The sequence below is a fragment of the Piliocolobus tephrosceles genome, chromosome 7, assembly GCF_002776525.5.
Source record: "Piliocolobus tephrosceles isolate RC106 chromosome 7, ASM277652v3, whole genome shotgun sequence".
NCBI lineage: Eukaryota > Metazoa > Chordata > Mammalia > Primates > Cercopithecidae > Piliocolobus > Piliocolobus tephrosceles.
In genome coordinates, this window is record NC_045440.1 from 15,330,121 (window position 1) to 15,358,083 (window position 27,963).

Here is a 27,963-nt window from a genome sequence, read left to right on the forward strand (position 1 = left end):
CGCAAGTTGAAGCGTGAGGTTTCCACGCGGGCTGCGGGGACGCGGGCCTCGGCGCTGCAGACTTTCTCAGGGCGCCTGAGTCGCGGCAGGCGAGGAGTCCCGCGCGCAGCAGCTGCTCCGCCGGCCTCGCCTCCGACCCCAGCCCTGCACCAAGCGCGGCAGCGCCCGCGACCCAACTGCCCCGAGTGCCGGGCGCGTGGGGAGGGGCCGCCGCTGCCCCCTCCGCCCCGGGGGCCAGCGCCGAGCAGCCGCCGCCTCCCCGGAATCCAGAGGCCGAGCCGGAGGCGGCGGGGCCACAGTGGGAGCCCCCGAGGTGGCCCGAGCGAGGGCCCCGGATCCCCGCAGAGCCCGCCCGAGGGCGCAGCCGGCCACGCCAGGGGAGGCGGCCGGGCGGCGGGGAACGGCGGGGGCGGAGCACAGCCTCCCGACGCCGCCGCCTCGCCGCCCCCCTCCGCCTCCTCGTCCTCCGCTCGCAGCCGCCGCCTCCGCCGGGCTGAGGAGCCGGGAGTCCGCGGCGCCGGCTCGGGGCTGCGGGATGGGGAGTTAGCGCCACGGCGGCGGCAGTGGCCGCAGCGCACCCCGCCGCCGCCCAGGAGCCCGTCCAGGCAGGGGTGCCGGGCGCGCCCAGCCCGCCCGGGAGCCAGGCCCGCGGGCGGCGGCGGAGCTGGGCAGGTGGATGCGGCTGGAAGATGGCGCCCTCGGGCCCGGGCAGCAGCGCCAGGCGGCGGTGCCGGCGGGTGCTCTACTGGATCCCGGTGGTGTTCATCACCCTCCTGCTCGGCTGGTCCTACTACGCCTACGCCATCCAGCTGTGCATCGGTGAGTGCGCCCCCCGCCGCGGCGCCCCCAGCTCAGCCCACCCCGACTGTCCCGGGACGCTCAGCCGCGCCTCCGCCCTCGCCCCCAGATGCGCCCCTGGCGCCGCCAACCTGCCGCGTCCCGCCGGCTCCGCTGCCAGAAGCAGCCTCGGGCAGCTTCTTCCACGCGCACGCCCCTCGCCCTCCCCTCCGCCCCAACTCTCGGGTTACGGTGTCGCCTCCGCCCCGCACTCGCCGCCGAGCCTCCCGCCGCCTTCCGCTCACCGCCGCCGCCCCGGCCACACCCCCTAGAGGGGCGGACGGTCCCCGGGACCGCGGTGGAGAGGGGAGGCCGAGGCCGGCGAGGTGCGCCGGGGGCTGAAGGGCTCCGAGCTGGGCCCGGCCCCGAGCTGCGCCAGACCCGCGCGGGGGTGCTGGCCTGGGCGGCGGAGCTGGCTCCCTTGCTGGTTGGCGTCAATCCACTCGTTAAAAATTTGTGACAGCGCTCGGGCGTTTTTGCTGCTTTTGTGATTTGAGGATTGCCAGTTGGACACTTTTCTAGTTAAAAAGGATGTGGAGGAGGTGAGCTACTAGAAAGTATTTTTGAGGACATGTGCATCACACTAAACCATAATTTAGTTGTTTGAACAGTAGGGAGAGAAAAAAAGAGGTGATCGTCTGAGGTTTTTATATCCAGAGAGCCAAGTGGCTCCAGTCCAAGTTCTAGGTTCCTGAATTGGTCGGTAGGATACTTCTAATGCTGAAGATTAATTTTTTTTTAAAGTTGATTATTATGCACAAGTAGGGAGTACAATGATGTCACTTAATGTAAGCTGGTTTCTACCTCCAGAGGTTTTATGAAAACTGATCTGGGTTATCAGAAAAAGATGTTAAAACAGAGAAGGACGTTTCTGCCAGTGACTTGTGAATGCTTTCTGTGTTTGGTGCTCCACCTAACCAAGTGTCTATGTTTTTGCCCTACCGAGCGCTAGCTTTGGGTGGGACAAGGGAAAAGATTAAATAGTGGCCTATTACATTGAACCTTCACAACCTCAGCATTTTCAAAGCCTCAAGATTCAGACATAAAATCTTGTCTGAAGCTATCTGACCTCAAAATGCTGCTCCTTGTGAGAAAGTGTCATAATGATACATCAAAATAATCACTGATGTAAGTTTTAAGAGAACCGAGACTAACTTTTATTTTATATGGTTTTGATAGCTTTACAATTTGCTATTATTACTTTAAGGGATTTAGAAACAAGGTTAATAATCCAAAAAAACCTTGAGTCTGTTAGGAAAAGATGAGGCTGTACAGGCATCATCATGAGAATGCATTTAGGTATGTGGTCGTCAAGTCATCTAAAATATATAGGAAAGGACGTGTGGTAAAGTTTGTATTAACTGTTAATATTAAAATAGCTTGCCTTATTGAGATAGACTGTATATGTTACATAACTTTTGGGATCCTTGTTGTATTTCATTCCTTCATCCTCTTAAAGACAGTGAACAGTATCATTATAACCTGCAAAGAAGGGACATCCTAGAAGGGCTTCATTATCAAAATAGCTTATTCTCCTGTATTAGGACATTAAGCTAAGACGCTTATCTTGGCCGTGTCTCATGTCCATTTAGAGGAAGCTTTTGAAGGGAGAGGGAGCTTTTCTGCCCGTTAGAAGGATGTCTGCTCCTAGCTGAGGTGCTACATGGCAGGCCTTACTATTATATTGGGTAGACAGGTAATGGAGAAGGAACTAAATGGAAAATTGCTATTATATATGAATCATGTGTTCATATGTACTTTCTGTGAATATAAGACAAATCTCGAGTATCCATAAAATCCACATCACTACTTTAGTAAGTGACGATTTGACTAAGAGGAAGAATGCCTTTTTAAAACTGCCTAAGTGTCATGGCCTATTACTGATACCTTACCTATCACTTCTTGTCCCTGCCTGCCTGGCGCAATGCCTGTCTGCCTGCCCTGGCGCAATGCCTGCGACATTGAAAGCAATAGTAAGTGGTCTTGAATAAACAAATAAATGATTCAGAGGCAATATCTCTTAGGTTTTCAGAAAGTAGCTTTTATATGTTTATTGCGTAGAAACAAAAAGTAATTGTTATGAAAGATCCAGATTCTAGAGTCTAAGAAGGAAGAACAAGTTGAAGCTGAATTTGATTCTAGAGACCATGGCAGTTTATGAGTGGCAAGCTTTGCATAGCCTTGGTTGAGTGGGAAGTTGAAATTAACTGTACAGTTTCCTCATAGGCACTGGGAAAGATGGCGACAAGTGTGACTGACACACAAAACCAGCCTCCTTTCCTTTTCACAGACAAAGCAAATGGAAATACCAGCCCCCACCCCACCCCCAGCATTAATCACATCTCGGACTGCCCTGCCTTTTGAAGATTGTTTTCCTCTTGGAAGTTGCCATTTACAAGCAGATTTTCCAAATTTCTTCCATAAAACATTGGCCAAGGTTGGGACCAGAGTGTGGTGGTCGGGTGCTGGGAACTGGATCAGGTAGCAAATGGAATAGAAGAAACAAGGTGATTCACCCTGGTCCTCCTTCCACATCAGCTCTCAGCTAGGGATGACCCTGAATATAAATTATTCTGTGCCCTTTGCTGAATGAACTGCAATTTAGGAGTAGTGCTTATCCTGGTATCCTTGGAAACTGGAGATAATGATTCTCATTACAGTTAGTTTCTATATTTAACAACGTGGATGTATGTGGCTCTCTAGGCACTTTTTCAGTTAGCATAATTTTTGCTTAGTGTTTGTATTTCATAAAAATAACCTCTCTTTTTGGAATATGTGTGTATGTAAAATATATGGGATGTACATATATTGTGTGAGAGTCAAGTATTTTTGGTTAAGTCAGCTTCCTATTCTGCCAAAGAAAAGATCACAAAAGACAGTTATACTGCTAATCCTTTGGACCACGTTTATCTTGTTTGTTGATTAACAAGGCTCTTCTATTCGTACTCCTCCCCCTCCATCCTTTCCTTCCCTTACCACTCCTTTTCCCTCTCCCCTGTCCCTCCAGCCCCTCTCTCCACTGCTGGCTTCTTTTGTGTCTTCACTGTCCTTGCTCTCTTTAGATATGAGGTTGATTTCCATCAAGTAAGATAAACTCTAAGATAACATTTGTAAGGGGACCCTTAGGATGTGCTATGGGAGGGAGTGAGGGTGGTCTGCAGCCTCAGGCATGCTCCATTCCGTCAGCACACGACTTGGTTTGGGTATGTTTTAACAGATCCCTTATGGCTGCCGCTGTGTTAACTTTACTTGTTGAAGAAGGTCACTGAAGTTTCCCCTTTTAAGTGCTAACATTTAAATTGTTTTAAGTATTTCAAACCATTTTCTTTATTTCAAATTTACTGAAAAGTGTCAGTAGTACACAAGAAACTTACACATACCCTTGTGTAACCAGTTCAGTTCCCATTTTTCTAAAATATATTACTTTCCTGCTCCTTAGGCAGGTGCTATGTGACATTTATTATGATGTTGCACTCACATGGTTCTGAGTTTGCTTATGGTTTTAGTTACATCATTTTAAACAATCATGAAGATTGAAAAGCTTAAAGGTCATCCAGGCTAATCCCTCCTGTATTTTTTAATGAAAGAGTTAAACTAAATTCCACAGTTGCCACAAGTTCAATATTCTTCCTCCAAGTTACCTAGCGGCGGTGTCAGCTATGACTTTAGCTGCTGTGATGCGGATAACCAGATGTCTCCTTTTCCCAACAAACCCCTCTCCAAATCTCTCAGCCCAATGAAGTTATTCAGCATCTCTTTTTAACTTTATTATTGTTTACAAAGAGTTGACAGAGCTCTGCAAATAAGCCAACAGTCTTTACACAATTTCAGAGTTTTAAAGGGCTTTGTAGTTTGGGGCTACATAGTAAATATTTTTGGCTTTGCAAGCCATATGTTCTGTGTTCCAGTCACTCAGCTCTACTGTTGTAGAGAGCGGCCATAGAAGAGACTTTAACAAATGGGCGTGGCTTTTATTCAACAAAAATATTTGGCCAGCCTTGGCCCTTGGGCAGTAGTTTGCTGAGCTTTGAAGTACGTTGGAAGTTAGACCACTGGGATCTTGAGGTTTTACTCACGGTTTTGCTGTCTTTATTAATAAACATCCCTCAGCAATGATTGCAGCCTATTATATTCCATGGTGATTATAGTACCTAAGGATCAGTTTGAGAGATACGCAGCCATGTTTTCATTCCTTTAAACAAACAAGCAAACAAACATCCCTAAGAACAAATTACATAAAGCCTCCCACTTGGATTCTGTGAAGATAGGACCTGCCATTCATTCAAGGCCACTGCAGGCTCAAGGATAGAGTCTGCTGGGGCTCTCGTTTGTTTTCCGCCATGAAATGAATTTGAGCTACACAGAAGAAGATATGTATTCTTGTTATTGATTTAAACTATTGCTTTATATTATTAATATCTTGATATTCCTGATACTTAAACTATTACTTTAAAAACTGTGTAGGACAATGAAGCATTTTTTACAAAAAAGGACAGGCAGTAGATCTTGGGAATACGGATGTTCTATCAAGTTGATGCAAAAGTGATTGCAGTTTTTGCCATTACTTGGTTTTGCCAGCTGTTTTCAATGTTAAAATAGTTTAAAGGGGAATATAAGGCACATCCATAGAAAACTGATGCATGCAAAACATTTAATGCCCAAATCACCTTAGAAGTGATTACTGGTTGGCCAGCACGGTGGCTTACCCTTGTAATCTCAGCACTTCGGGAGGCCGAGGTGGGAGGATCACTTGAGGTCAGGAGTTTGAGGCCAGCCTGGCCAATGTAGTGAAACCCCATCTCTACCAAAAAATACAAATATTAGCCAGGTGTGGTGGTGCATGCCTGTAGTCCCAGCTGCCTGGGAAGCTGAGGCAGAAGAAATTGCTTGAACCCGGGAGGCAGAGGCTGCAGTGAGCAGTGGTCACACCACTGCGCTTCAGCCTGGGTGACAGAGCGAGACCGTCTCAAAACAAATTTTTTTTTTAAAAAGAAATTATTACTTTTGGCATGATGATTCAAAATATATTAGTTCTGTGACTTCTCTTGATATTGTTGAATATTTTAAAGATTTGAATTTATGTGAATAGGGTGATAAAAACTCAACATTTCTTCAAATTAAAAATTCAGATGTATAAAATATGATATGTTCCAAACTCTTGATCTGTGCTGCCATTTTAGTTTAATGTAAATGGTCAGGTCGGAAGGGGAGTAAGAGAAAAGAGTCTGGTTAATGCTTTCTTGGCTCCATTCAGTGTGTCAGAGACTTCCTTTTCTTTTGATGTACTGGACAATGCGGCATTACTATTTGCTATTAAACCCTATTAGAGAGAAACGTGTAAGGCAATTAGCACAGTCTTAGCGGGTACAGATGCGCAATAAATGTTGAATGAATGAATCTCGTGGTTTCTACTTAGTCTTATTCAGTTGTATAATGCAAATAAGTGAGAGGACAGGATCTAGGGGTCAAAGCTCAGTTTAAAGTGAGGCTTATTGTAGAAAAGTTTGCTTGCAATTGCTTGCTAAGAACGTCATCCCTGCCGTTCAATGGGTGCTTGCAGGAATGTTTTCAGTAATTAAACAGAAGCTGACGGGATGGTTTCTTAAATCAAGATAATTAATTGTCTCTAGAGAAGGTGTGTTTCCATGAGGTTGGAAAGAAGGCAGCTTCTTAAGGGCGTGAGTAGGGTTCATTCAGGAGCATTTACTTGCCACGCATTTCCCGCCACAGAAATGATTTAAAAGAGAACTTAATAGAGATCTTTTCCTAACAGCCAAGGAAAAAAAAAAACAACCTCTGGGAAAAAACCCAAAACCAAAGCTTTCTAGCTGGCTTGGGCATGAGGAGAGAGGTTGCCACCTTTCCGGATGCCATTTCCACAGCAGAGTGGTAGGATAGCAGAAACGGAAAGCAAAACGTCTCACTCGTAGACATGTGAGTTGGCTGCCGGGCCAGTGGAAAAGGATAAACAATGAGGGAGGTATAAAGAGCTTTTGGGGAGCACCTAAGTAGAAATGAATTTTAAGTCAAGTTACAGGTCTTACCACATATATTTAGTGGTTGATGTAGTCTCAGTAAGATTACAAGCGGCGGTGTTTGCCTCTGCTGTGAAGTAGGAGGTTGTTTTAGCTCCCTCACTTCTTACCCGATGCCCGGGCCACTTTTACTCTGCTCTCGGCCCAGGGCCTGTGACCTGGCAGGTGAAACTGGGCATGAATGCAACTCTCTGAATCCACGGCGAGCCTGTAGAGCTTAGCTTAGAAATGGACAGAAACCAAGGGCCGGTGGGTGAAGTGGAGCTGACGTTACACGTGAGGAACGGCCTTTGGAAAGAGCTGCTTCCCTGGCAGGGTCACCACAGAGCACTGGAACCACCACTGCTCCCCCAACCTGGTAACAGCGGGTCCAGTGTTCCAGCCTGGGCAGTGTCCAGCTGGCAGGGCTGAGGTGGTTGCGCCCACATCTCAGGCTGCATGGTCCAGCGAGCTCAGGTGTTTCATCTTTATTCGTTACCGTGGTGAGAAGTGTGCTAGCCGGGGAAAAAAGACTAATGTATCCCAGAGATACGTATATATGGGGGCGAGGGGTTCTCCGTGAGATGGTCCTCATTGATTTTCTTGTTTCATTTGTTTTTATTTTTTATCTTGATGGAGAATTTGTGATTTTCCTTCTCAGAAAAATAGAACCATACTTATATTTCATAATTTATACTGCTGATTTATACTGCTGCGTTTTGACAGATGTATCACATCACCCAGCCTTCTCTTCTCCAGGAAGCGACGGATTCATGGGCCCCCTGAGACTCCAGCACTGTTCATGATGAGTGTAGAAATTCTATCTTGTCTAACTTGCGGAGTGACAGATTAGAATACGGCATAGATTCTTAATGCTGTCTGTTGGGAAAACAATATTCCAAAGATCATTAGAAAGACAGTTTTAATATTGTGTGGAATTCTGTGATTACATATTGCCATTTAGAAATACTACAGAGAATTTATAATGAAAGCATAAAATAATTGAATGAGGTTTTTGATAGTCCATTAGAAAATTGTTGAAAAATTTTTCCTAATTCCTTTAAGGGAATTTTATTATAATTGTCTTGATTGTTGTTTCAATCAAATGCCAAAAGCGAAAAGGGTGAAATTATCAAGGCGGGGGTAGGAGGAGGGGGCGCTGGGGAGGAGGCAGATGCTCTGATTTCTTAAGAAGAATAGGATAGCTGTAAAGAAACTAGACATGAGTGCTTGAGAATTTTCCTTTCCAAATGATAATATCACACTTTATATCATTTATGTAGCATTTGCTAATTTGACGTTTTGTCTGGCTATGACTGTTAAATTCAGTTATAAATATTAGTTGCCTGAAGTGTTATAAAATCCATTTTTGTTTGAGAGATGCTCATAAGTGAAAATATATGCTGCATTTGTCATCTTAGCGCTTGACTCTAAAGTGCATCCTTAATGGTAGTTCATTCGAGGTATGTTATTGATTGGATTACATTTTAGAAATGCAAATGAATAAGTGCTTTTATAGTTGGCTGGGTTTTATTTCTTTGCCAGTACTTCTTCCTGGTATCCTGAAGTTTCTCCTTGCGTGAAGTGTACAATTAAGCATTCCTGCCTTATTTAAATTAATTAGAGCTTTTATTTACTAGCATTGCCACCCCAGAGGAACAGAATGGTGCAGAGGAGTCCATCAGCAAAATGTACACCAAACAATAATAAAAAAAACTTTAATTCTTTTAAAACCAAACATTCAGATAATAAAATAGTTTCAAGGTAGTTGTCTATCTCCATGATCATGTTATAAAAGATATAATCCTTATAAAAATAAGATCATATAGTGTAAAGAATTTTATGTGATTATAATTCAGAGAAATTTGAGAAACCAGAATGGCTTTGTCATGATTACCTATTTTCTTATGTACAGATAAAGTTAAATTCTGTCTCTGCATTTATTGTATTATGTGAATGGATTTTCATCATATTTGAAGGGTATGTATGGAGTAGGGTGACTTAAAATTCAGACTGAACTGTATTCCTCGTCCCTTTGGATCCCATGAGCCCTCTCAAAGAGGTAGTAGCTGAATTGAAGTACGGCTTTTCGCTAGGTTTGTAGGGATGTGAGGAGTGGTGTGATTTGGAATTGTGTTTGTAATGTACATAGCATGTTGGAAGTATTTTAGTGGGAAAGACGGTCCACTCCAGAACAGCTGAGCTGGAGCTGTAATGAGAGACACCTGAGGCCAATTGCAGAGCATGAAAAAGATTTCAATTATGAGTCTCAAACTGAAAGTCATAAGCTTGCTCCAAATTCCAGGGGCTAATTTGTGATCAAGTTACTACTAAATGGGCAACTCCATGTGACCTGTTTTAGGAAGAAAGGCAGTCAGGGATTTATGTACTTAACTATGACTAGTGATTAGCCAGGGCATCTCCAGAGAGGTCAGTAAATGGGAAAAGATGTAGGGCAGGGACCAGTTTGACTTAATCAAGGTCTTAATTATAACATATTTTAATAAAATGCAACTTATCCCAGAACTAGTACCTACTGAAAATTAAGATATGCAGAACAAAGAATTGTATGCCAGTCAAAGGAGGGAGGAGGGTAGTGATTCACCGTAGCCTCCCATAAACTTGCCCTTTAACAAATCGAAGAACTGAAGGCATTTTAACCGTCCATAATTCATTGGACACCCTATTAATTTATTCATTCAAAAAATATCTATTGACAGATGTTGGAGCTTACATTTCTTATTAGGGGACAGAAAACGAATAAAAAACGTAAATACATTAGATAATTTGTTAGAAGATCATCAGTGGCATGATACAAAGCAAAAAGTAGGGCAAGAAGGACTGAGAATGCCAGAGGAAGATTTCGATTTTAAATGCAGTGGCCACAGAAGGAGAAGGACTCATGAAATTCAAGCAGAGAACTGAAGGAGCTGAAAGATTTAACCATGCGGGTATTGCGGAGAAGGGTATCTCAGGGCAAGGGACTTTGATTTACAACACAGAGGCAGGGGTCAGCCCAGCATGTTTGAGGAAGAGCAAGGAGGTAATTTTGGCTGAACTGTAGTGAGCAAGGGAAAGGGAAGTAGGTGATAGGTCAGAGATGTGGGGAGAAAGCAAAGATCATGGAGGGCCTCAGGCCAGAGGCCACTGTGAGGAGTTTGGGTTTACTTGGAGTGACATGAGAATCCACTGCAGGGTGTTGAGTACAGAGGTGATGTGCTGCGACTTAGATTTGAAAAGATCTTTCTGGCCTCTGTGGACCTAGGCTACTGCATCAATCCAGGTGAGTGATGATCGTGTCAAACCATGGCATGGGCATTGGAAATGGTGAGAGGTGATCAGATTCTGGACGTATTTTTACAGTAGCGACAGCAGAAGTTACAGACAGATTTGAGTTGTGTAAGAAAGAAAGGAGTCAAAAATGATTCCATTGTTTTTGACCCAAAAAACCAAAAGGGTGATAATGCAGAAGGCATCAGTTAGGTGGTGTGGAGGGTTGCATTAGATCTGGAATGGATGTGCTGTCGTGAAATAGAGATGCTGAGTGAGCGGTTGCACACATGAAGTTGGCATTTGGGAGAGAGGTCTAGAATTTGGGAATAAATTCGGGAGTCTTCGGCATATAAGTGGATTTAAAGACTTGGCACTGGGTACATTTGTTCTACCACATGTGAGAATGTAAATGAGCAGAGAAATGGACCAAAGATGACCAACACTGAGAGTTCAGGAGATGAGTAGGAATCAGCAAAGATGACTGAGAAGGAGCGCCCAGTGAAGGAAAGGAAAACTGAGAGAGTGTGGTGTCCTGAAGCCTGGGGAGGAAAGGGTATCAAGGAGGAGGGAGGAGTCAACATTGCCACATGTACTGGCCCATCAAGTGGGGGAGGACTGAGAATTTAACAGTGTGCACATTGAACCCTTGTTTTGAACTTATTACTGACTCTGATGACTTTCAGTGTAACCTACAAGGTTACCAAAAAGAATCTCGTATACCAGTGTACCAGTTGCTGGGATATCTGAATTAATTCAATCCAAATTTAAAAGGCTTTACTCTGTTAGGCAAGCTTAACTTTTCTTATTATCTGAAAATAATTTACAGAAAATTTCATGAGCAGTAACAATGTCTGGTTCATGCACCCTTATAGCCCTGGTGCCTAACACAAATATTAACACGTAGTAACATTTGGGACGTATGTTTCTTGAATGAACCAAAGGATGAGTGCCAGCTCAACTTGTTCAGTTTGAGCTGAGCAGGGTGGACATCTCAAGCAACAAAGAATGTTGAATCCTACGTGAGAGGATTATCTATTTTGGCTTTTTACCGTTTGATCATCCAGATGTTTATAAACAAGCTGGTAATATTTTTATGGTTTCAGATATAACAGTAAAAAACCTTTTTTTCTTTCTGGACATTAAAATGTTATCTGTAATGAGAATTTAGACGATAAAATTAATTGTAGAACTCACTTGGAAATTTAAAAGATAAATTATCTTTGTAAGTGTAATAGAGTAATATCCTCATGTATCTATAGTAAAAAAAAAAATAAGAACAATTTAGAATGTAAAATTTTTGCCCCAGTATACTTATAAAATAATCACCAAAAAAAGTGAAATGCGTTTGCAGGAAACACTCCAACAGCATTTCATAAAGATAACTGTAGTCCATTTTAGTAGTTTTCAGATAATTAACCCCCACCCGCCCTTAATGTGCTAAAATTGTTACCCTTTTTAGATTTAAAAAGACCTTCTAACATATGTTTCAATTTTCTTTTTCCTTGTCTCAGCTTTCTTAGAGTATACCGAATATAATTTAACTCTGATTTAAGGCAATATATCCAAGATAGATACACGTATCAAGCTATTATCTGAGACCCTTGGAGTTTGAGGATTTTACGTTCTCTTTCATCTATTTCCTATTGACTGCAAAAGGTCAAGGAAGACTGGAATTTTGGCTGGGCATTCTTTTGAATCTCAAGCGCTGAGAATCTGGGGAGACTCATGAATGAGCCACTTAGCATGCGGAAATGCCTAGCTAGGCATACACAGCTCAACGAAGCTTTGTTTTTCTCTGCTTATCACTTCTGTTATTTTTTTGAGCTATTAAACAACAATGAAAACTTTTCAGCATGGAAATGACCAGAGGTGGGAAAACTTTAGATAATTTTGATTTTTAACTTAATTTGTGGTTTGAGAATAAGCTCTAGAGCAGATGACTTTTTTCTTTTTTATTGTGGTAAAATATCGATAACATAAAAATTTTCCGTTTTAACCATTTTTAAGTATACAGGTTAGTGTCATTAAGTACATTCAAAATGCTCTGCGATCATCACTACTGTCCATTTTCCAACTTTGTCATCTTCCCAAACTGCATTGCTGTGCGATTAACACTAACCTCGCTCCTCGACCCCTGGCAGCCACCGTTCTACTTTCTGCCTCCATGAGTCCGACTGTTCCAGGTCGCTCCTATGAGTGGAATCAGACAATATTTATCCTTTTGAGTCTAGTTTATTTCACTTATAAAATATCTTCAGAGTAGCATATGTGAGAATTTCATTTTTTCAAAGGCTGAATAATATTTCATGGTATGTGTATATCAGATATTGTTTATCCATTAATGGTGATTTGAGTTGTGTCTACCTTTTTGGCTATTGTGAATAATACTGCTGTGAACAGTATATAGAAATACCTGTTGGAGTCCCTGCTTTAAATTCTTTTGGTAGATACCTAAGAGTGGAATTGGTCATTCATATGGTAATTCTGTGTCTAATTTTTTGAGGACACCATACTGTTTTTCTGGAGCAGGTGATTTTTTGATGGAAGTGTCATTCCAGAGAAACCTATATATGCCCTTGTAAACATGTCCAAATCTGAAGGTCTCTAGAGGTATCCATGAGATGTGTCAATGTCACTGCAGCAGGTTTTTGGTTTGTTTTGATTTTTTGTTTTTTTGTTTCTACCATCTTGCCATTTCGTGGTGCAGCAGAAAAGCTGATGGGCAGGGGATTGTGAAGAATCCCGTGTTGCCCATTTGGTGGCCTTCATTATGGGTAGTGTGTTCCTTATGAGAGTGCTGGTCGTCAGGCATGCCCAGGGCGGAGAACTCGAGAGCCTGTGGCTTACTGTACATAGGCAGGAATTCAACAATGGTTTTTGAGTAGCCAGAGAGTCCAGAGCACATAAATGACAGATGGAAATTTAATCTTGAAAGAACATATTAGCAAGTGGAAATGGTGCGCAAACTGGTAAACAGGAGCGAGTGAGGAGGAGGGGGAAATATGACATGAATGCATCGTGAATGTATGGTGTTAATCATGAAATAGATTCTGATCCACAGCACGGGGACTGAACATGGTTTATAAATGAAGAGCGAGGTTTTTGTTTTGCCCAAAGATCCAGAGTAAGTGAAATGATTTTAGTGAGAGAAAACATAAATCCATATGTAAAATTAGGGGAGAGATACAGGTGGGAAACCCGAGATGCTGCTTACACATTGAGCAGAGGAAGAGACTCATTCCAAATATTGATGACTGGATTCTTCAATTCCTTGCATAATTTTGTTAGAACTACTCGCTTACGTTAATGAATACATCTCGTATGTAAGCAGGTGGTACTTGTATAATATTACACTATTACACAATATGTTGTATCTTTAAGCAGTAGTCCTGGAAATCTTTCAACTGTGGGTGGCCAGATAATGACAATGTCAAATTTATTTTGTCTGTGACTGAATATACATACTGTTTCAGCAATTGCTGTCAGAGAGATTGGGCTCATGCTGTAGGTGAAGGCAGTGTTGGGCGAGAGTATGATTTGCTGCAAATAAGAAGAGAAAGGCATTTTATAGTTCCAGCTGGGATCAAAGAAAAGTTGTGTATGTTTACTTTATGAATGTATGACAGTGAAGTTACAGAAGAAAATGGTGCTTCTCAATGACCTGATCCTGAAGGGTGAGCTAGTGAATAGCTGGATACTCTTGAATGTTTTAGTGGATATTGTGACCTAGTGCTATTGTCCAGCAGTTACTGCTGGTGCTAGTGTTGGTTTAAATCTTTGGATTCATCTCTTCAGGTGTGCCACTGGAAATTTTCTTCCAATGAGCTCATAAATACAAAGGTTGGAATTACATCCTTACATAGTTTCTTTCTCTGGAGAGTTGTAAAGTACTCATAAGTGTCAAATAGTTTTATGAACCTAGAAATAATTGGTTTAATTTTTAAATGTGTTACATGTGCTTGTACTCTGGTCGTATAGTACTCAACATATAGCTCCTAACCCTGTGAGATGGTTTTAGAACGTTGCCTGTTTCCTTGGAGATGCAGAAAAGACGCATTGGTTTTTCTGCTTGATATATCAAATAGCTAACGTTTGATCATGAAAAATAAAGAACTCTCAACATTGTCCTCTATGATAATTCTGAGTATACCAGATAATAAGAAACTGATCTAAGGACATTAAAAAATACTCTATAAAAATGGTTTCTACTTGATTGTATATATTTTTTAAATGATGAAATAACACAATATACATGTGGGACTTTTTGCATACTACCAATAAATAAATGTATCCACACATATATAAGAAAGCTGACTGTTACATTGGGCAAAAAATCACTGAGGCACTTCCAATTCTCAAATTTTGGTTCTGATTAATAAGGGGAGTATTTCAGGATGTAAATCTCTAGTTGCCGTTCCCCTTGATCACAGACAACCATTACGTGGAAAGCAGGCAGATCTTTGTTGAGGGTGTTGATCCACCATAGAGTTACAAGGTTCTAAGGAGTCAGTCATGGCCTCGCTGGTCTTTCCTTAAGAAGGGCATCTGGAATTGGAAAGGAAGGGGGTGGGAGCTGAAAAGATTCAGTGATTGTAGGAACTTGGAGTTGAGTTGTAGCCATGTGTAGAAAAGGAAGGACCCATACAACTGTATCTAAACAGGAGAAGTAAAACTTACACCTGCTCTCAGATCTGCACAGCTTGCTGGCACTGGGAGCCTCTTCTATTTTAATCTGAGACAGGGATTATAGGATTCCATTGAGTAAGCTTTGAAATGAGGACACTAAGATCAGGGGACCAGCCCTGAGATCAGATTTCCGTATTTATCTACATTGCTTAGTGCAGTCAGTGATTCCGAAATTGTCCTTCCCTTTGCCAAGATGAAAGTGGCAGTGAGTTTTTCAGGGCCATCATTATGAGGTGATGTCTTTATTCCTTTTTCAGAACCAATGGATTGAAAGACCCACATATTCCTAATGATTTAAGTACAAACTTTCAGTAAATGTTTACCCAGCCTTCAATAAGTTAGATTTTACACCATCTGTTTCTGTCGGGTGGAGCTGCTTAGCTATTTAGAGCAATGATTTGGTCATCAAATTGCTACAGAAATGATGTTGAATGCCACCACTTGTGACAACATGGATGAACCTGGAAGACATTGGGGTAAATGAGAAAAAGCCAGTCACAGAAGGACAGATACTGCGTTATTCTACTTGTATGAGTTATCTAAAGTAGTCAACTAAAACAAACGGACCGTTTGGTGGTTGCCAGGGGCTGGAGGGAGAAGGAGATGGGGGTGGGCTGTGGTTCAGTAGGTATAAAGTTTCAGTTATGTTAGGTGAATAAGTTCTAGAGATCTCCTCTACATCCTTGCACCTATACTTAACAACACGGTATTATGCACTTACAATTAAGAGAGTAGATCTCAAGTCTTCTCAACCCAATAAATTATAATAATAAAGAAATGATGTTGCTGATTGGGTGGGGAGAGAAACAGTTATAACCTGGAGACTTTCATAAATGTAAGGATTAAGAGTTACCATCTAGGACAGATCCATGTTCTGTCTCCCTTAATGTCATTGTCTACATGTGAGGTATGTGTGTTAGGAGTGTGCCTGTGTAGTACAAACTGGAGTAATTATTCCTCCTCTCTTCTGCCGAGGATGGAGGTCAGGAAGCCCCTATTCCATGTCTTAACTCTTTCTAGAATCATCATTTTACTGTTCCTCTAGGAACCCAGAGCCCTGTTCCTCCCCAAATTCTTGAAGTGGGATGGTTAGGCAAGTCCATATTCAGGTACTATCCTGAAATATGGCCAAATATTTGAATTTTTTGTATCCAAAGTTTGTAAAATTATATGTTTGCAGAGGTTTTAAGTTGGTTGGTGGAGCAAGGGTGACAAGAAGAGGACGTTTTAAACCCTACTTTCTAGAGTGACCCAGATCAGAAGTAGCAGGGAGTGGCAAGAGTATCAAACACAGACCAGGAACTGGGAGCAAGCAAGGAACGGAACGGCTGCCCAGGACAAAGCAGCCCAGTGGCTGGGAGGCATCCGATGTCACAGATCCTGGGAGGCCACATAGAATCCTTGCATGCGTTTTGGGGCCAAACAGGACTATATGTAGATCCTATCATGAGTTGGATGACGTTAGAAGTTATACCGCTGTGAGACTGTCTTCTCAGCATTTGAAATGATAATAATACCAAACCTCACAGATTGTTGGAAGGTTTAAAGGAGATCAACATTGAAAGAACTGAGCACAAGGCCGGGTGCTGTGTCTCATGACTGTCATGCCACACTTTGGGAGGCTGATGCGGGAGAATCACTTCAGCCCAGGAGCTGGAGAACAGCCGAGACAACATAGGGAGACCCTATCTCTACAAAAAATAAATAAATAAAATTATAAATTAGCAGGGTATGGTGGCATGCACCTGTGGTCCCAGCTATTCAGGAGGCTGAGGCAGAAAGATTGATTAAATCTGGATGGTCGAGGCAGCACAAATTCCTGGCATATAGAGCATTCAGCAAATGCTCCTGTAAAGCTGCAGTCTGATTTTGGAGGATGCTGCAAGCTGTATTCCGTGCCTCCAAAATTCTTAGGTGAAAGTACTGAACTCCAGGACTTCAGAATTTATTTGGATAAAGGGTCTTTAAAGAAATAATTAAATTAAAATGAGGTCATCAGAGTAAGCCCTTACCCAACATGACTTGCCGTCCTTAAAAGAAGAAATTTGGATACAGAGAGGCATCGAGGGAAAATGACGTGAACATGCAGAGAGTAGGTGGTCAGTGCAAGCGAAGGAGAGAGACCTAGGAAGAAACCAACCCTGCCGACACCTCAATTTGAGCTCAATTCTTTTTCTTCTTCTTCTTTTTTTTTTTTTTTTTTTTTTTTTTAACAGGGTTTTACTGTGTCTCCCAAGCTGGAATGCAGTGGCGTAATCACGGCTCATGCTGCCTCGACCACCCAGATTTAATCGATCTTTCTGCCTCAGCCTCCTGAGTAGCTGGGACCACAGGTGCATGCCACCATGCCCTGCTAATTTATAGTTTAAAACTTTTTTTTAAATTTCCGTCTTCTAGAGTCCAGAAATGTGAGAACATAGATTTCTGTTTAAGGCACACAGTCTGTGATACTTTGTTATGACAGCTGTAGCAAATACAGGTATTATCACCAAAGACTTGGAATGGGAGGAACACCTGATCTCATAGCCCAGCAGGTAAGGGGGGAAAATCAGGGTAGCCTCGCGTCTGCTGTGCTGGAAGGGAGATGTGTTTGGATGTTGCACTCAGTAGGCTTCCCTTAACACAGAGTCACTAGTTTTTGTTATATTGTTAATGATGTTATGCAGAAGCTTTTGATGGCTGATCTAGAGGCCAAACCACAGAAGACGAATATTTTGGATCATAGCCTACCCTTAAGAGACTTCCCATGCCTTGGTTTATATGATTTAACTTAGTATTGTTCATTTTTGTGTTTGGTATTATGCTATTCTTTTTTTTTTTTTTTTTTTTTTGAGACATAGTCTGGCTCTTTTGCCGAGGCTGGAATGCAGTGGCACTATCTCAGCTCACTGCAGCCTCCGCCTCCTGGGCTGAGGGGATCTTCCCACCTCAGCTTCCTGACTAGCTGGCTTCACAGGCGTGTGCCACCACACCCAGCTAATTGTGGGAGGTTTTTTGTTTGTTTGTTTGTTTTGGTAGAGACAGTTTCACCATGTTGCCAAGGCTGGTCTCAAACTCCTGGGCTGAAGTGATCCAGCTGCCTTAGCCTCCCAAAGTGCTGTGATTACAGCTGTGAGCCGCCGCGCCCAGCCACATTGTGCTAGTCTTCTGGAAAAGGTTGCCAGTAATTTCTGGGCCATTTTCCATAGTTCTTTGATAATTTCTAGCACATAGTTTAGCTCAGTATAGCTGTTTAGATATGTGTTCTGAGATAGAGGCTGGGGAAATCATCAGACTCCATAGGGCATTGTCATAAGAGCAATGCATTGCCAGACCTATTAGAATCTGGACAGGGAGTAGTGGGTTGCAAGTATGGGTGGGGCTGACAGGAAAGGAGCTCTGGGAGAGGTAGGGCAAAAGTTTAAAAATTTACTGGTTTAGTTTTTTCAGATTCTACTAATTCACCCACATTGTAATTTATTTGCATTTTTCTGCTTATTCACGCTTAAAAGGTCTTCCAGCAGTTTATTCCTAACAACTTGGCATTTCACGCGGCAGAAAATTTTAGCATTACTACGTGCTAATTATTCACTATGTACTTCTTCCCCTAGATTGTTAATAAACTGTTAGCACTAAACTTTAGGGAACTCACAGTTTGGTGATGAATTTATCCTCCATATTTGATGAACAGCCCTAAATCATGCGCCAAATTCTATTCTAGGTACTTTTACCTTCTGGTTTAATTCTCAAAAGAGCTGGGTGAGATAAACATTGAGATAATGTTCAGAGAGTCTAAATAACTTGTTCAAGGTAAAACATCAGACAGGATTCAAACCTCAGTGCGGGGCATGGAAAAGAAACAAATACATGAAAATACAGGCTGTGAGAGATGCTAAGAGAGAAATAATATATTGCCATAGTGATTGCAGGATCTAACCAGACAGGAGAAGCTGGTATTTAAACTGCAACCTGAAGGACGATAAAGAATGAGCCAGGCATGGAGTCAGGTGTGGAGCTTTTCAGACTGGGCGAAGACACTAAGGTTTGGTGTGTTTTCGAAACAGGAGCTCAGTGTGGCTGCAGCTTAGTGAGCAAAGGGACCAGTGACCAGAAGTGGTCTTGGAGGACAGGGAGGAAGAGCCAGATCATGCTTGACCACTGAGGCTGCAGTAAGGAGATTGGACTTTATTTTACTGTAAATTGAGTGCAAAGCCATTGGGAGGGTTTTCAGTGAGATGATATCATTGCATTGCGTTTTAAACGAGATCACGGTTTTCTTACTGCAAAATGAATTTTCAAGGAACCCTGTGGGGATCCAGTGGAGAACTTAATTGCCTCGCCCCGTGTTGTGGTTAGACTGTTAGGAATATCAGGACTGGCTTATGTGTTAACTGAGAAGGTACAAACTGAAAACCGTGTGTTTGAGATTCCAGTTTTGCACCGTTGAAGCCTTTATCCTTAACTGTTGCTTCTTTTCTGAAGCTGCTTGTCTGTCCTTGACAAAGCAGTTCCTGTTAATTTACTGATCAATTTATTGTTAGAGTGACTTTTGCCTTAGGCCTTTAAAAGTCAAGATTTTTTCCCCAAGAATTCATCAGGGTAGGATTTAAGATAATTCTGTAGCCAGAGAAACCTTCAAGATACAGTACAGATTTTTGTTGAAACAATAAAATTAAAGCACCGCTCAGCTGAGTGCCGTGATCAAGATCCCACACCTTGGGAGGATTGGGCTGGAGTCCAGGTCTCCCACCATCCAGTTCACTGCCGGTGCAGAGGATCAAGGCAGGGTACAATGTTAGCTTGGTTAAGATGTAAGAAAGCCCAGAGTGACAGAAGCATCATGCACAGGAGGAAAGAGGTGTGAGGTGAGATTGGAGAGAAAGGCAGGTGCTTTGAGTTATCAATAAAATCACAGTGACATATGAGGACGGCAAAGAAAAAAAGAAGAAACAGTTTGATAAAGACTTTTAAAACTATAAGTAGATAGGTTATAGAGAAAATAAATTCAAAAAATGTATTAGGAAGGAAAGAGTATGGTTGCAATTAAACGGAAAATGTTAACGTGAATAACATTTGTCTTGCATGTCATTAAATAAGGTCTGGAAGCAGTGTCATTTTTGATCTCTAATGCACTAAAAATAAACCGGAGATTTTTGGAAAGTAGCTAAAAGGACAAAGGATTTGGCTTCAAGGGGTTCCCCTGGCCAATTTTGTCGAAGAATTCACTATGAATTTGACAGACTGTTTCCAAAAGAAGAGCATAATTAATTCTGTTAGAGTAATTTGAGTACAGAAAATTAGCTTAGGGAGGGTGTTGGTGACCTTGACATGGGTGATTGCAGTGGAATGCTGGGGAATTAGACCAATTGGAGTTGAACGAGGAGGTAAAAGGAGGTTGGGGGTAGGGACAGTGATTTTGGATGATTGTTAAATTTTCCTGTGAAAAGGTCAGAAAGTGGGATGGGCAGCTAGAGACATGAAGTCAAGGGACAGATTTTGTTGGGACAGGAGATGTTAAAGCATGTTATAAAGATATTAAAGCAGAAAGTATTTTTTGTCAAAATGTTTTACATGTGAGCTACTTATGTGAATTAACTGAAAATGTTTTCATAAACATGTTTTTTCAGTTAGCTTTTATTTCTAACTAAAATATCATAAATGCTAAGCTTCAGCATAGAGGTCAAATTTTATTTACCATTTTGTTCTCAACAGTATAAGCATGGTATAGTCAATTAATGTTCCTCAGTAAATGAGTTAAAGATAAACAGAAAAAAAGTGGAGCTTGGCTATAAAATTATCCTTAAGATTCATTCATTAGAACCAAGTCTCTGTTTTGGGATGTGTGTGTTTGGTATTCTTCATTATCAGATATCTTATCTGAAGGTAGGGTGTACCTGTGTCAGAATGAATCTGGAAACTGCATAGCAGTTTTGTATTGAAAAGTTACTGTGTGAGCAATAAAGGTAAATTATTCTTTCAAAGGAGAGAGATTGAATTTGAAGACAAGAAAAAGAAAATTCAGATTAAGAAAATAAATTTTAAAATCACAGCAATATAAATTTGCAATAAAATACCCCAGAATCACATTGTTTAAAAACATGTAACTATTCTTTGCTAATTCAAAGGGGGGAGTACATTTTTTTGTCTGTTATGAAGGTGTAGTTTGGTATCTGAAAGCTTTAATTTTGGATGTATTTATGAATAAAAGTTCAACTACATTTAAGTTACCATTGGTTTACTGGGCTGCTGCGTCTCAATAGATACCATTTAGGACAGTAACACTTTATATCATAATAAATATAATCTTTGAGATGATCCCCTGCTTTTAATCCAGGTCAAATTTGAATCACTCTAGACTAAATCAGTTCTAATACAGTATATACATACACATGCACCCATATCCTATTAAATCTTTTTCTATGGAGAACCCTAATACATAGAGGCTGGACTACTTTCTTTATAAAGGGCTAGACAGTAAATATTTTAGGCTTTGCAGTCTATACTGTCCCTGTCTCAGCTACCTAACTCTGCTGTTGTAGCACACAGGTAGCCATGTGAGTGAATGCATGCATACATGTTTCAATAACACTTTATATATAGAAACAGGCATCTAGCTGTATTTGGACCAAGGGTTCTAGTTTACCGACACCTGGATTAAATGATTGCTTGATAGTTCAGTCAAAAGAGATAAGGGAGGTATACATTTGAAAGGATGTTTCATTTAAGCCAGGTTGTATTAAGAAGCAGTTTTTCATCCTTTTCTATATTATTGGTTATTACTTTGACAGTCTCACTCTTTAACTTCAGTTTTACCTGTTTTATTTTTACATAAGCATTTCTTAAAGAACAATTAATGCTGTAACAAAAAAACTATCACTCTTATCAGTCTCACCAATTCTAAACTGAGGACTGACTAGTTCAGCCTTTATATCAAACAGAGTTGTCCCACTCTGTTTCTTTCTTTTTTTGAGACAGGGTCACGCTCTGTTGCCCAGGCTTGAATGCAGTGGCAGGATCACAGCTCACTGCGGCCTCAACCTCCTGGGCTCAAGTGGTCCTCCCACCTCAGCCTCCTGAGTAGCTGGGACCATGGGTGGCCACCACTTTGCCTCGCTAATTTTTAAAGTTTTTTGTGGAGATGGTGTCTCACTGTGTTGCCCAGGCCAGTCTCAAACTCCTGGCCTCAAACTGTGTTCTCACCTTGACTTCCCGAAGTGCTGAGATTACAGGTTTAAGCCACTGTGCCTGTCTCTCCTCTGTTTCTTGTAGGAATGATTAGTGGCGGTGGAGGAGGTAAGCATAAAGCGCAGCCAGAGAATACAACTGGTGACCCAAACTACAAGCTGTGTGGTATCGATGATGGTTTTACATTTTAAGATGAAGTTCTGTTTCTTTTCTTTTCTTTTCTTTTCCTTTCCTGTCCTGTCCTTTCCTTTCTTTTCTTTTCTTTATTTCTTCTTCTTTTTAGTTTTGAGAGAGGGTCTCGCTCTATCACACAGGCTGGAGTGCAGTGATGCGGTCATAGCTTACTGCAGCCTTGAACTACTGGGCTCAATCAGTTCTCCTGCCCCAGTCTCCCAAGTAGCTGGGACCACAGGCAGTGCCACCACACCCAGCAAATTAAAAAAAAATTTTTTTGTAGAGACACAGTCTCAATGTGTTGTCCAGGCTGATCTCCAACTCTTGGCCTTAAGTGAGCCTCCCACTCTGGCCTCCCGAAGTACTGCGATTACATGCATGGGCTGCCCAGCCCAAAATGTAATTCCCGAAGGCATAATTTTACTTTGGGCAAACAGGAACATTATTGGTAACTACAGAAGTAATTTACCTTTTTCACTTTCTCTCTTCCTATATACCATCAGGGCCAAGAAAGTGCTGCAATTCCCATAATTAATCACAGAGGAACTTGAAGTTCTGGAGGTATGTTGGAAGACTAGAAATTGCTAAAGCAAAATATTATCATTGTAGGACAGGGACCAAAAAGAAATTAGGCTAATCCAAGATAAAATCAGGCAAATAAGTGTTTGAAATTAAAATTAAAATTGTGATTCACAGTGTTATGATTGTGTGTATTTAGATGGTGTGAATGATGCTATCCACGGATGTAGGATTGGTAAATATTTTAGTGTAATAATAGCAATGTTCTTAATTCCCAGGAATAAACTGCACCTGACTTCTTTGGGGTGAATATAAGATTTAGGTTTTTATTTTTATTTTTTTAAAAAGTAATTGTTTTTATTCATTAAGTTAAGCAGTGCCTATCCAAAATAGATTCTTTCACATTTAAGTTCTCAAAAGGACTAACTGGCACATGAAGATCGAAGTTTTAATGTCTCATCATTACTCTGTGTTAAGAATGAATACCACCTTTTTGGTTTAAACAAGTTTCTGAAATGACACATCCGTATAAAAAGGCAATTGACTTATAAGATGATTCAGATTTACATTATTTTTCACCTCTTATGTTCACTCGCAAAGTCTATTTTTATCCAACATTTTGCATTTATTTATTTCAGGAGCCTGTACAAATATTACTTTTCTCTTTGTAATTTTTCTTCATTTTTTAGCCCCCTTTCCTATATGTTATACATTACCATTGATATTATCAAAATGGAAGATTATATATTATACTTGTACATTCATGGGGGCTTACTATACACCAGGCACTATGTTAAGTACATTCTTTTATTTTCCCTTTGAATCCTCACTGCAGCCCTGATGCTATTGCTGCGGCGATCACCCTCATTTTGTAGTGGAGTAAGTGGCATAGCTTGTGTGAGCAAGCAAGTGGCAGAGGCAGGGTTGGACCTTGCCTTCTTTATCCCGAGCCGTTGCTCTTTGGCGCTGTTATGCTTAGTAATAGTCTCTTTTCCATTTTGACAAGTTCAGCTATAAGAAAGTACAGTACTGAGGAAGAACCAAAACCAAGGTGGGGGTGGAGGGAACCCTGTAAAGTTACAGACCCTTTCTGTTTTCAAAGTTGGTTGAAGCCCAGTTGAAGCGAGTATCTCCCTCAACCTTTTCCTTTTAAAAGGGATAGGAACTATTTTGTCTTCTCCCTCTCTGTCTGTTTAGAGAGGCGTTTTCTTCACCTCACCAAAGAGATTACTTTCGCTTTTGTCAACAATGAGTTGAGTCCTACAGTGTGCTAAGCTGACATGGTAATAGACATAACTTTTCTCTTGAGTTTTTCATGCCCAGAAAAAAAAAAAAAGAACACTTTTCATATGTCCACTTTAATATACCACTTTTATGTGATTCAAATTAGTAGTCATGGTCTGTTTGTCTAAGTCAGTCTCTTACTCACATTTATGGGGCAGATGCTATGTGCTTCAAAGAGGAATTAATTTTAATATGATCCAGCAGAGCTCGAAGTTGTAACATATTTGTGACATGCAGGAAATGTTTAAATTGAAAATAAAAGAATTTCTAAGGTAGAATTAATGTGCTACTCATTGTGACTTTGAGAATAAAGCTCATTTGCTTTAGTAAAAACTGAGTAAACCTCACTTTTCTGCTGACTAAAATTGAAATAACTATTAATTTATCTCAATATGTGGTTTAAAGGAAATGGGATAAAGAAGGCTATGCAACACTTGAAATTTCTGCATGGTAAAACTGGGGAATAGAGCTCAGCATCACTGTTAACCAAACTGAAATTCTGTCTGAAGTCAGAAAATTAAATAATCCTGAATTAAAACTCAAAATCCACTTTTAAACCAATAGTGATTTTTAGAAGACCTGTCCCAGTTATGTTCAGTATTGCTGTTTAGTTTTTGTATTGTTATAAATAAATACATTGTATTTGATTACTATCTATATTGTTTCAAAAATGAGTCTCTATTTTTCATATATTATCTTTATATACATATATATTAGAAAAGTGTTTGAGGCTAAATTTGAGCAATCTTTTCTTAAACAGTAACTTTTGAACAAAAATATTTGCATTTGACAATAACTTTGTATTTTATGTGTTTTTACATTGTGAGAAGGGAAACTTTGAACTTGACAACTCTGCCATTAAACTGAAAATTACAAGGTAAATCACTGATTTACTAACTAAGTAAACATGGTTGAGAGAACATTCATTTCCTGAGTATCACAAAGCAAAACCTTGTATAGTCCATATATCTGTTAATGAAATAAGTTAATTTGCAAACTTTGATAATGTTACTTAATCAGTGGCAAGTGATAAAAATGTTGCTAGTACTTATTAAATCATTTAAAATAGGTATATGCAACTTTATTTGTAGTATATATAACAGATATGAGATTTCTGTCCACAATATGTAAAAGGCTCTCAATAACTAAGCCAACAGAAAAATAATCATTCACTTAGAAGAGAAAGGAAATCCCAGTCATCATATTTTAAAAATAATGCCAAACTGCACTAATAATAATGGTAATGAACACTAAAATAATGATTTTTATTTTGGCCTATGTTGTTGACAAATATCAAGCAGGCTTATGTTTACAGGAAATTGAACAGGCTCATAATCTTGGTGGAAGTGTAATTGGATACAGCCTTTTGAACTGTTCCATTCCATTCTACAAATGGTATAGAATTTACTATAAGCATGTATTTATGTGTAAGTTGTGTACTTTTTTAAAAATAGAACTTCTGTGGATTTTGAATTACATTTAGGGAAAAGCAAGCTGTGAACGGCAAAAAAAGAAAAAAAAACTTCAAAAACAAAGTCTTTGAATGCATATCAAGCTAATAAAGTATTGGTCCAGGTCAAAAAGATTAGCAACTCATACCAACTACACCTTTTTTTCTGTTTTTTTTCCGAGACGGAGTCTCGCTCTGTGGCCCAGACTGGAGTGCAGTAGCGCAATGTTGGCTCACTGCAACCTCCGCCTCCCAGGTTCAAGCGATTCTCCTGCCTCAGCCTCTGAGTAGCTGGGATTACAGGCACATGTCACCATACCCGACTAGTTTTTTGTATTTCTAGTAGAGATGGGGTTTTGCCATGTTGGCCAGGCTGGTCTCAAACTCTTTACCTCAGGTGATCCACATGCTGGCGTTGGCCTCCCAAAATGCTGGGATTACATGTGGAAGCCACTGTGCGCAGCCCCCAACTATACCTTTTTTAAAATGTCATTTTGTTTTACAGTTTTCACTTCTCTCAACTCGAGTCAGTGGAGTAGCAAACACATTTTATGAAAGCACCAGCACCTCTGGAATGGTTAATAAGGGTTGTTCGTATATAAATGCACAAATGGAGTCAAATTGCTTTTCCTTTCCTTAGATTAGCTCCCCTGAAGGATTGGAAATTTTGATCCAGAAAAGAGGTGTCAATTTTGGAGCGCTTTTGAAAACAGGGTAGTCCGTGTCTAGAGGGAGATGCATAACTGAACTGTGGCGGTAGGTTCAGATAGTTTAAAATAGGCTTGCCTCAAGTCTTTCCTGTGCCCTCAGCTGAGCCACTTCAGGGATTCGATGGGAAAGCAAACTCTGACTAGCCTCTGATTTACAAGCGGACTTGTAGAACAGGCCATTCGTGAGTCAAAGGTCATCCATGCCTACCTGTCTCATTCTGGAGATCAGAAATGTTAAAGGGAGTGGAGAACCTAGGAAGCATTTACAGATGCCACATCTAGGTTGGTAAGAGATCTGGAAACCATATATTAGTTGGTTTAAACTGGAACATTTAAGGGGGACACAATAACGTCAAGTATGTGAAGATTTGTCATTTAGATTTTCTGTTTATTGCTATGGTTTGGAAGCCTTGGTATTGCAGGAAAAAGTCACAAAGCAGCAAATTTCAACACACTGGAAGGATGAATTTTCTAATTCTTAGGGCAATCCAATAATGGAACGGGCTGCCCTCCAAAAAACTACGGGCTCCTGCTAGCTCTAGAAATGCCTGAACTTATATTCGGTAGCTGTGTTGGGCAGGAGATTGGTTGGACTGTGCAATCTTAAAAACTTCTCACACTACCCTCTGGTTCCAGACTTCAGAAGGCAGTGGCATTTCATTCCAGCACCAAGTCCTGAGATCCTGTGCCCTTTTGAAAGCTGAATAAGGACAAAAATATACAGAGTCAGACTTGGTACAGCTGAGATAGGGCAAAACTTCCAAAGACTCTCATACGAAGAGAGAGACCAAATGGGAAAACAAATAGACAATACAAAAGGCATACAAATGTCTCGATTACTAAATACAGCTTCTTGTTGCAGCTTGCTTTATTAGCACTTGTGGCCCCTGTCCTAATCCATAATACCTGCTAGCTTGGAATATTTACAACAACCCCTGAGGAACGGCAGTTTCCCAGCACTGCCTGGCCTCTCATTGTGCAATAGGGAGCACATAAAGTCACTGTACATAAGCGTTTGTACTTTTAGAAATTAGGGGAGAGAAAAGTATCTGCTGTGGACACAACATTTAATTCTTTGTGGAAAGCTCACCAAGTGGTTGCCAATGTATCAAGAGCAATAAATGCCTGTGGAACTGTAATGACCTGGAGAGCACTGCTTTTATCTGAACTCTGTGGTTGGAAGGAAAACCAATCAACCAAATGATACAGAAATAAGACCCCCAAGGGGCACACTTGACAAGTTTTGTTCCGCAGCACAGGAGCCAGGGCTGAAGTGTGCAATGAAGGTATGGCTGATTGCAGCCTCCAGCCTTTTCCTCCACCCTCTCTCCAATCTGTGCTCACCTCTCCTCCAAATAAAATTGAATAAGTGTTTAGAGAATGTTGGTTTGAAGGGAAGCCAAATTATTAAGCTAGTTAAATGCCTTATGTCTGTGTCAAGCCCTGTTTGCCATAAGCTTCATATAACCTATTACCTTTTTTTCTATTTCCAGTGTCCATGGAAAACACTGGTGAACAAGGTAAGCTAGATTATATTAATGTTATAGATTTTTTAAATAATTTGAAAAAACCAATTGTATTCACTTAGATTTGGTTGGGATTAACAAATTATTATTTGAGAATGTGAAGACAAGCTAGGGTTAAAGATATCTCATTTCTCTTAAGTTTGCAGATTGAATTCTGTCAGACACTTGGCAAATTCTATCCTGAAATGGCTGTCATTGTGGCAGAGATTCTTAAGGCTTTGAGGTATAGGGATATCAACAATTTCCTTTCCTAATTTGGACTATTAACTTGTAACTGAGTCACCTACATAATTTATGAAAAATATCTTGGGCTTTGGTCATCTCAC

General features: G+C 40.9%; 1 protein-coding gene across 1 annotated transcript in view; it reads left to right on the forward strand.

Moving 5' to 3' along the window:
- ZDHHC2 (zinc finger DHHC-type palmitoyltransferase 2) overlaps nucleotides 1-27,963 on the forward strand; it is a 67,223-nt gene continuing 39,260 nt past the window's right edge. The window contains exons 1-2 of the mRNA XM_023216610.1: nucleotides 1-819; nucleotides 27,605-27,631. Coding sequence (XP_023072378.1) covers nucleotides 690-819; nucleotides 27,605-27,631 — 157 coding nt within the window. The 5' untranslated portion in view covers nucleotides 1-689. The remainder of the gene's footprint in view (nucleotides 820-27,604; nucleotides 27,632-27,963) is intronic.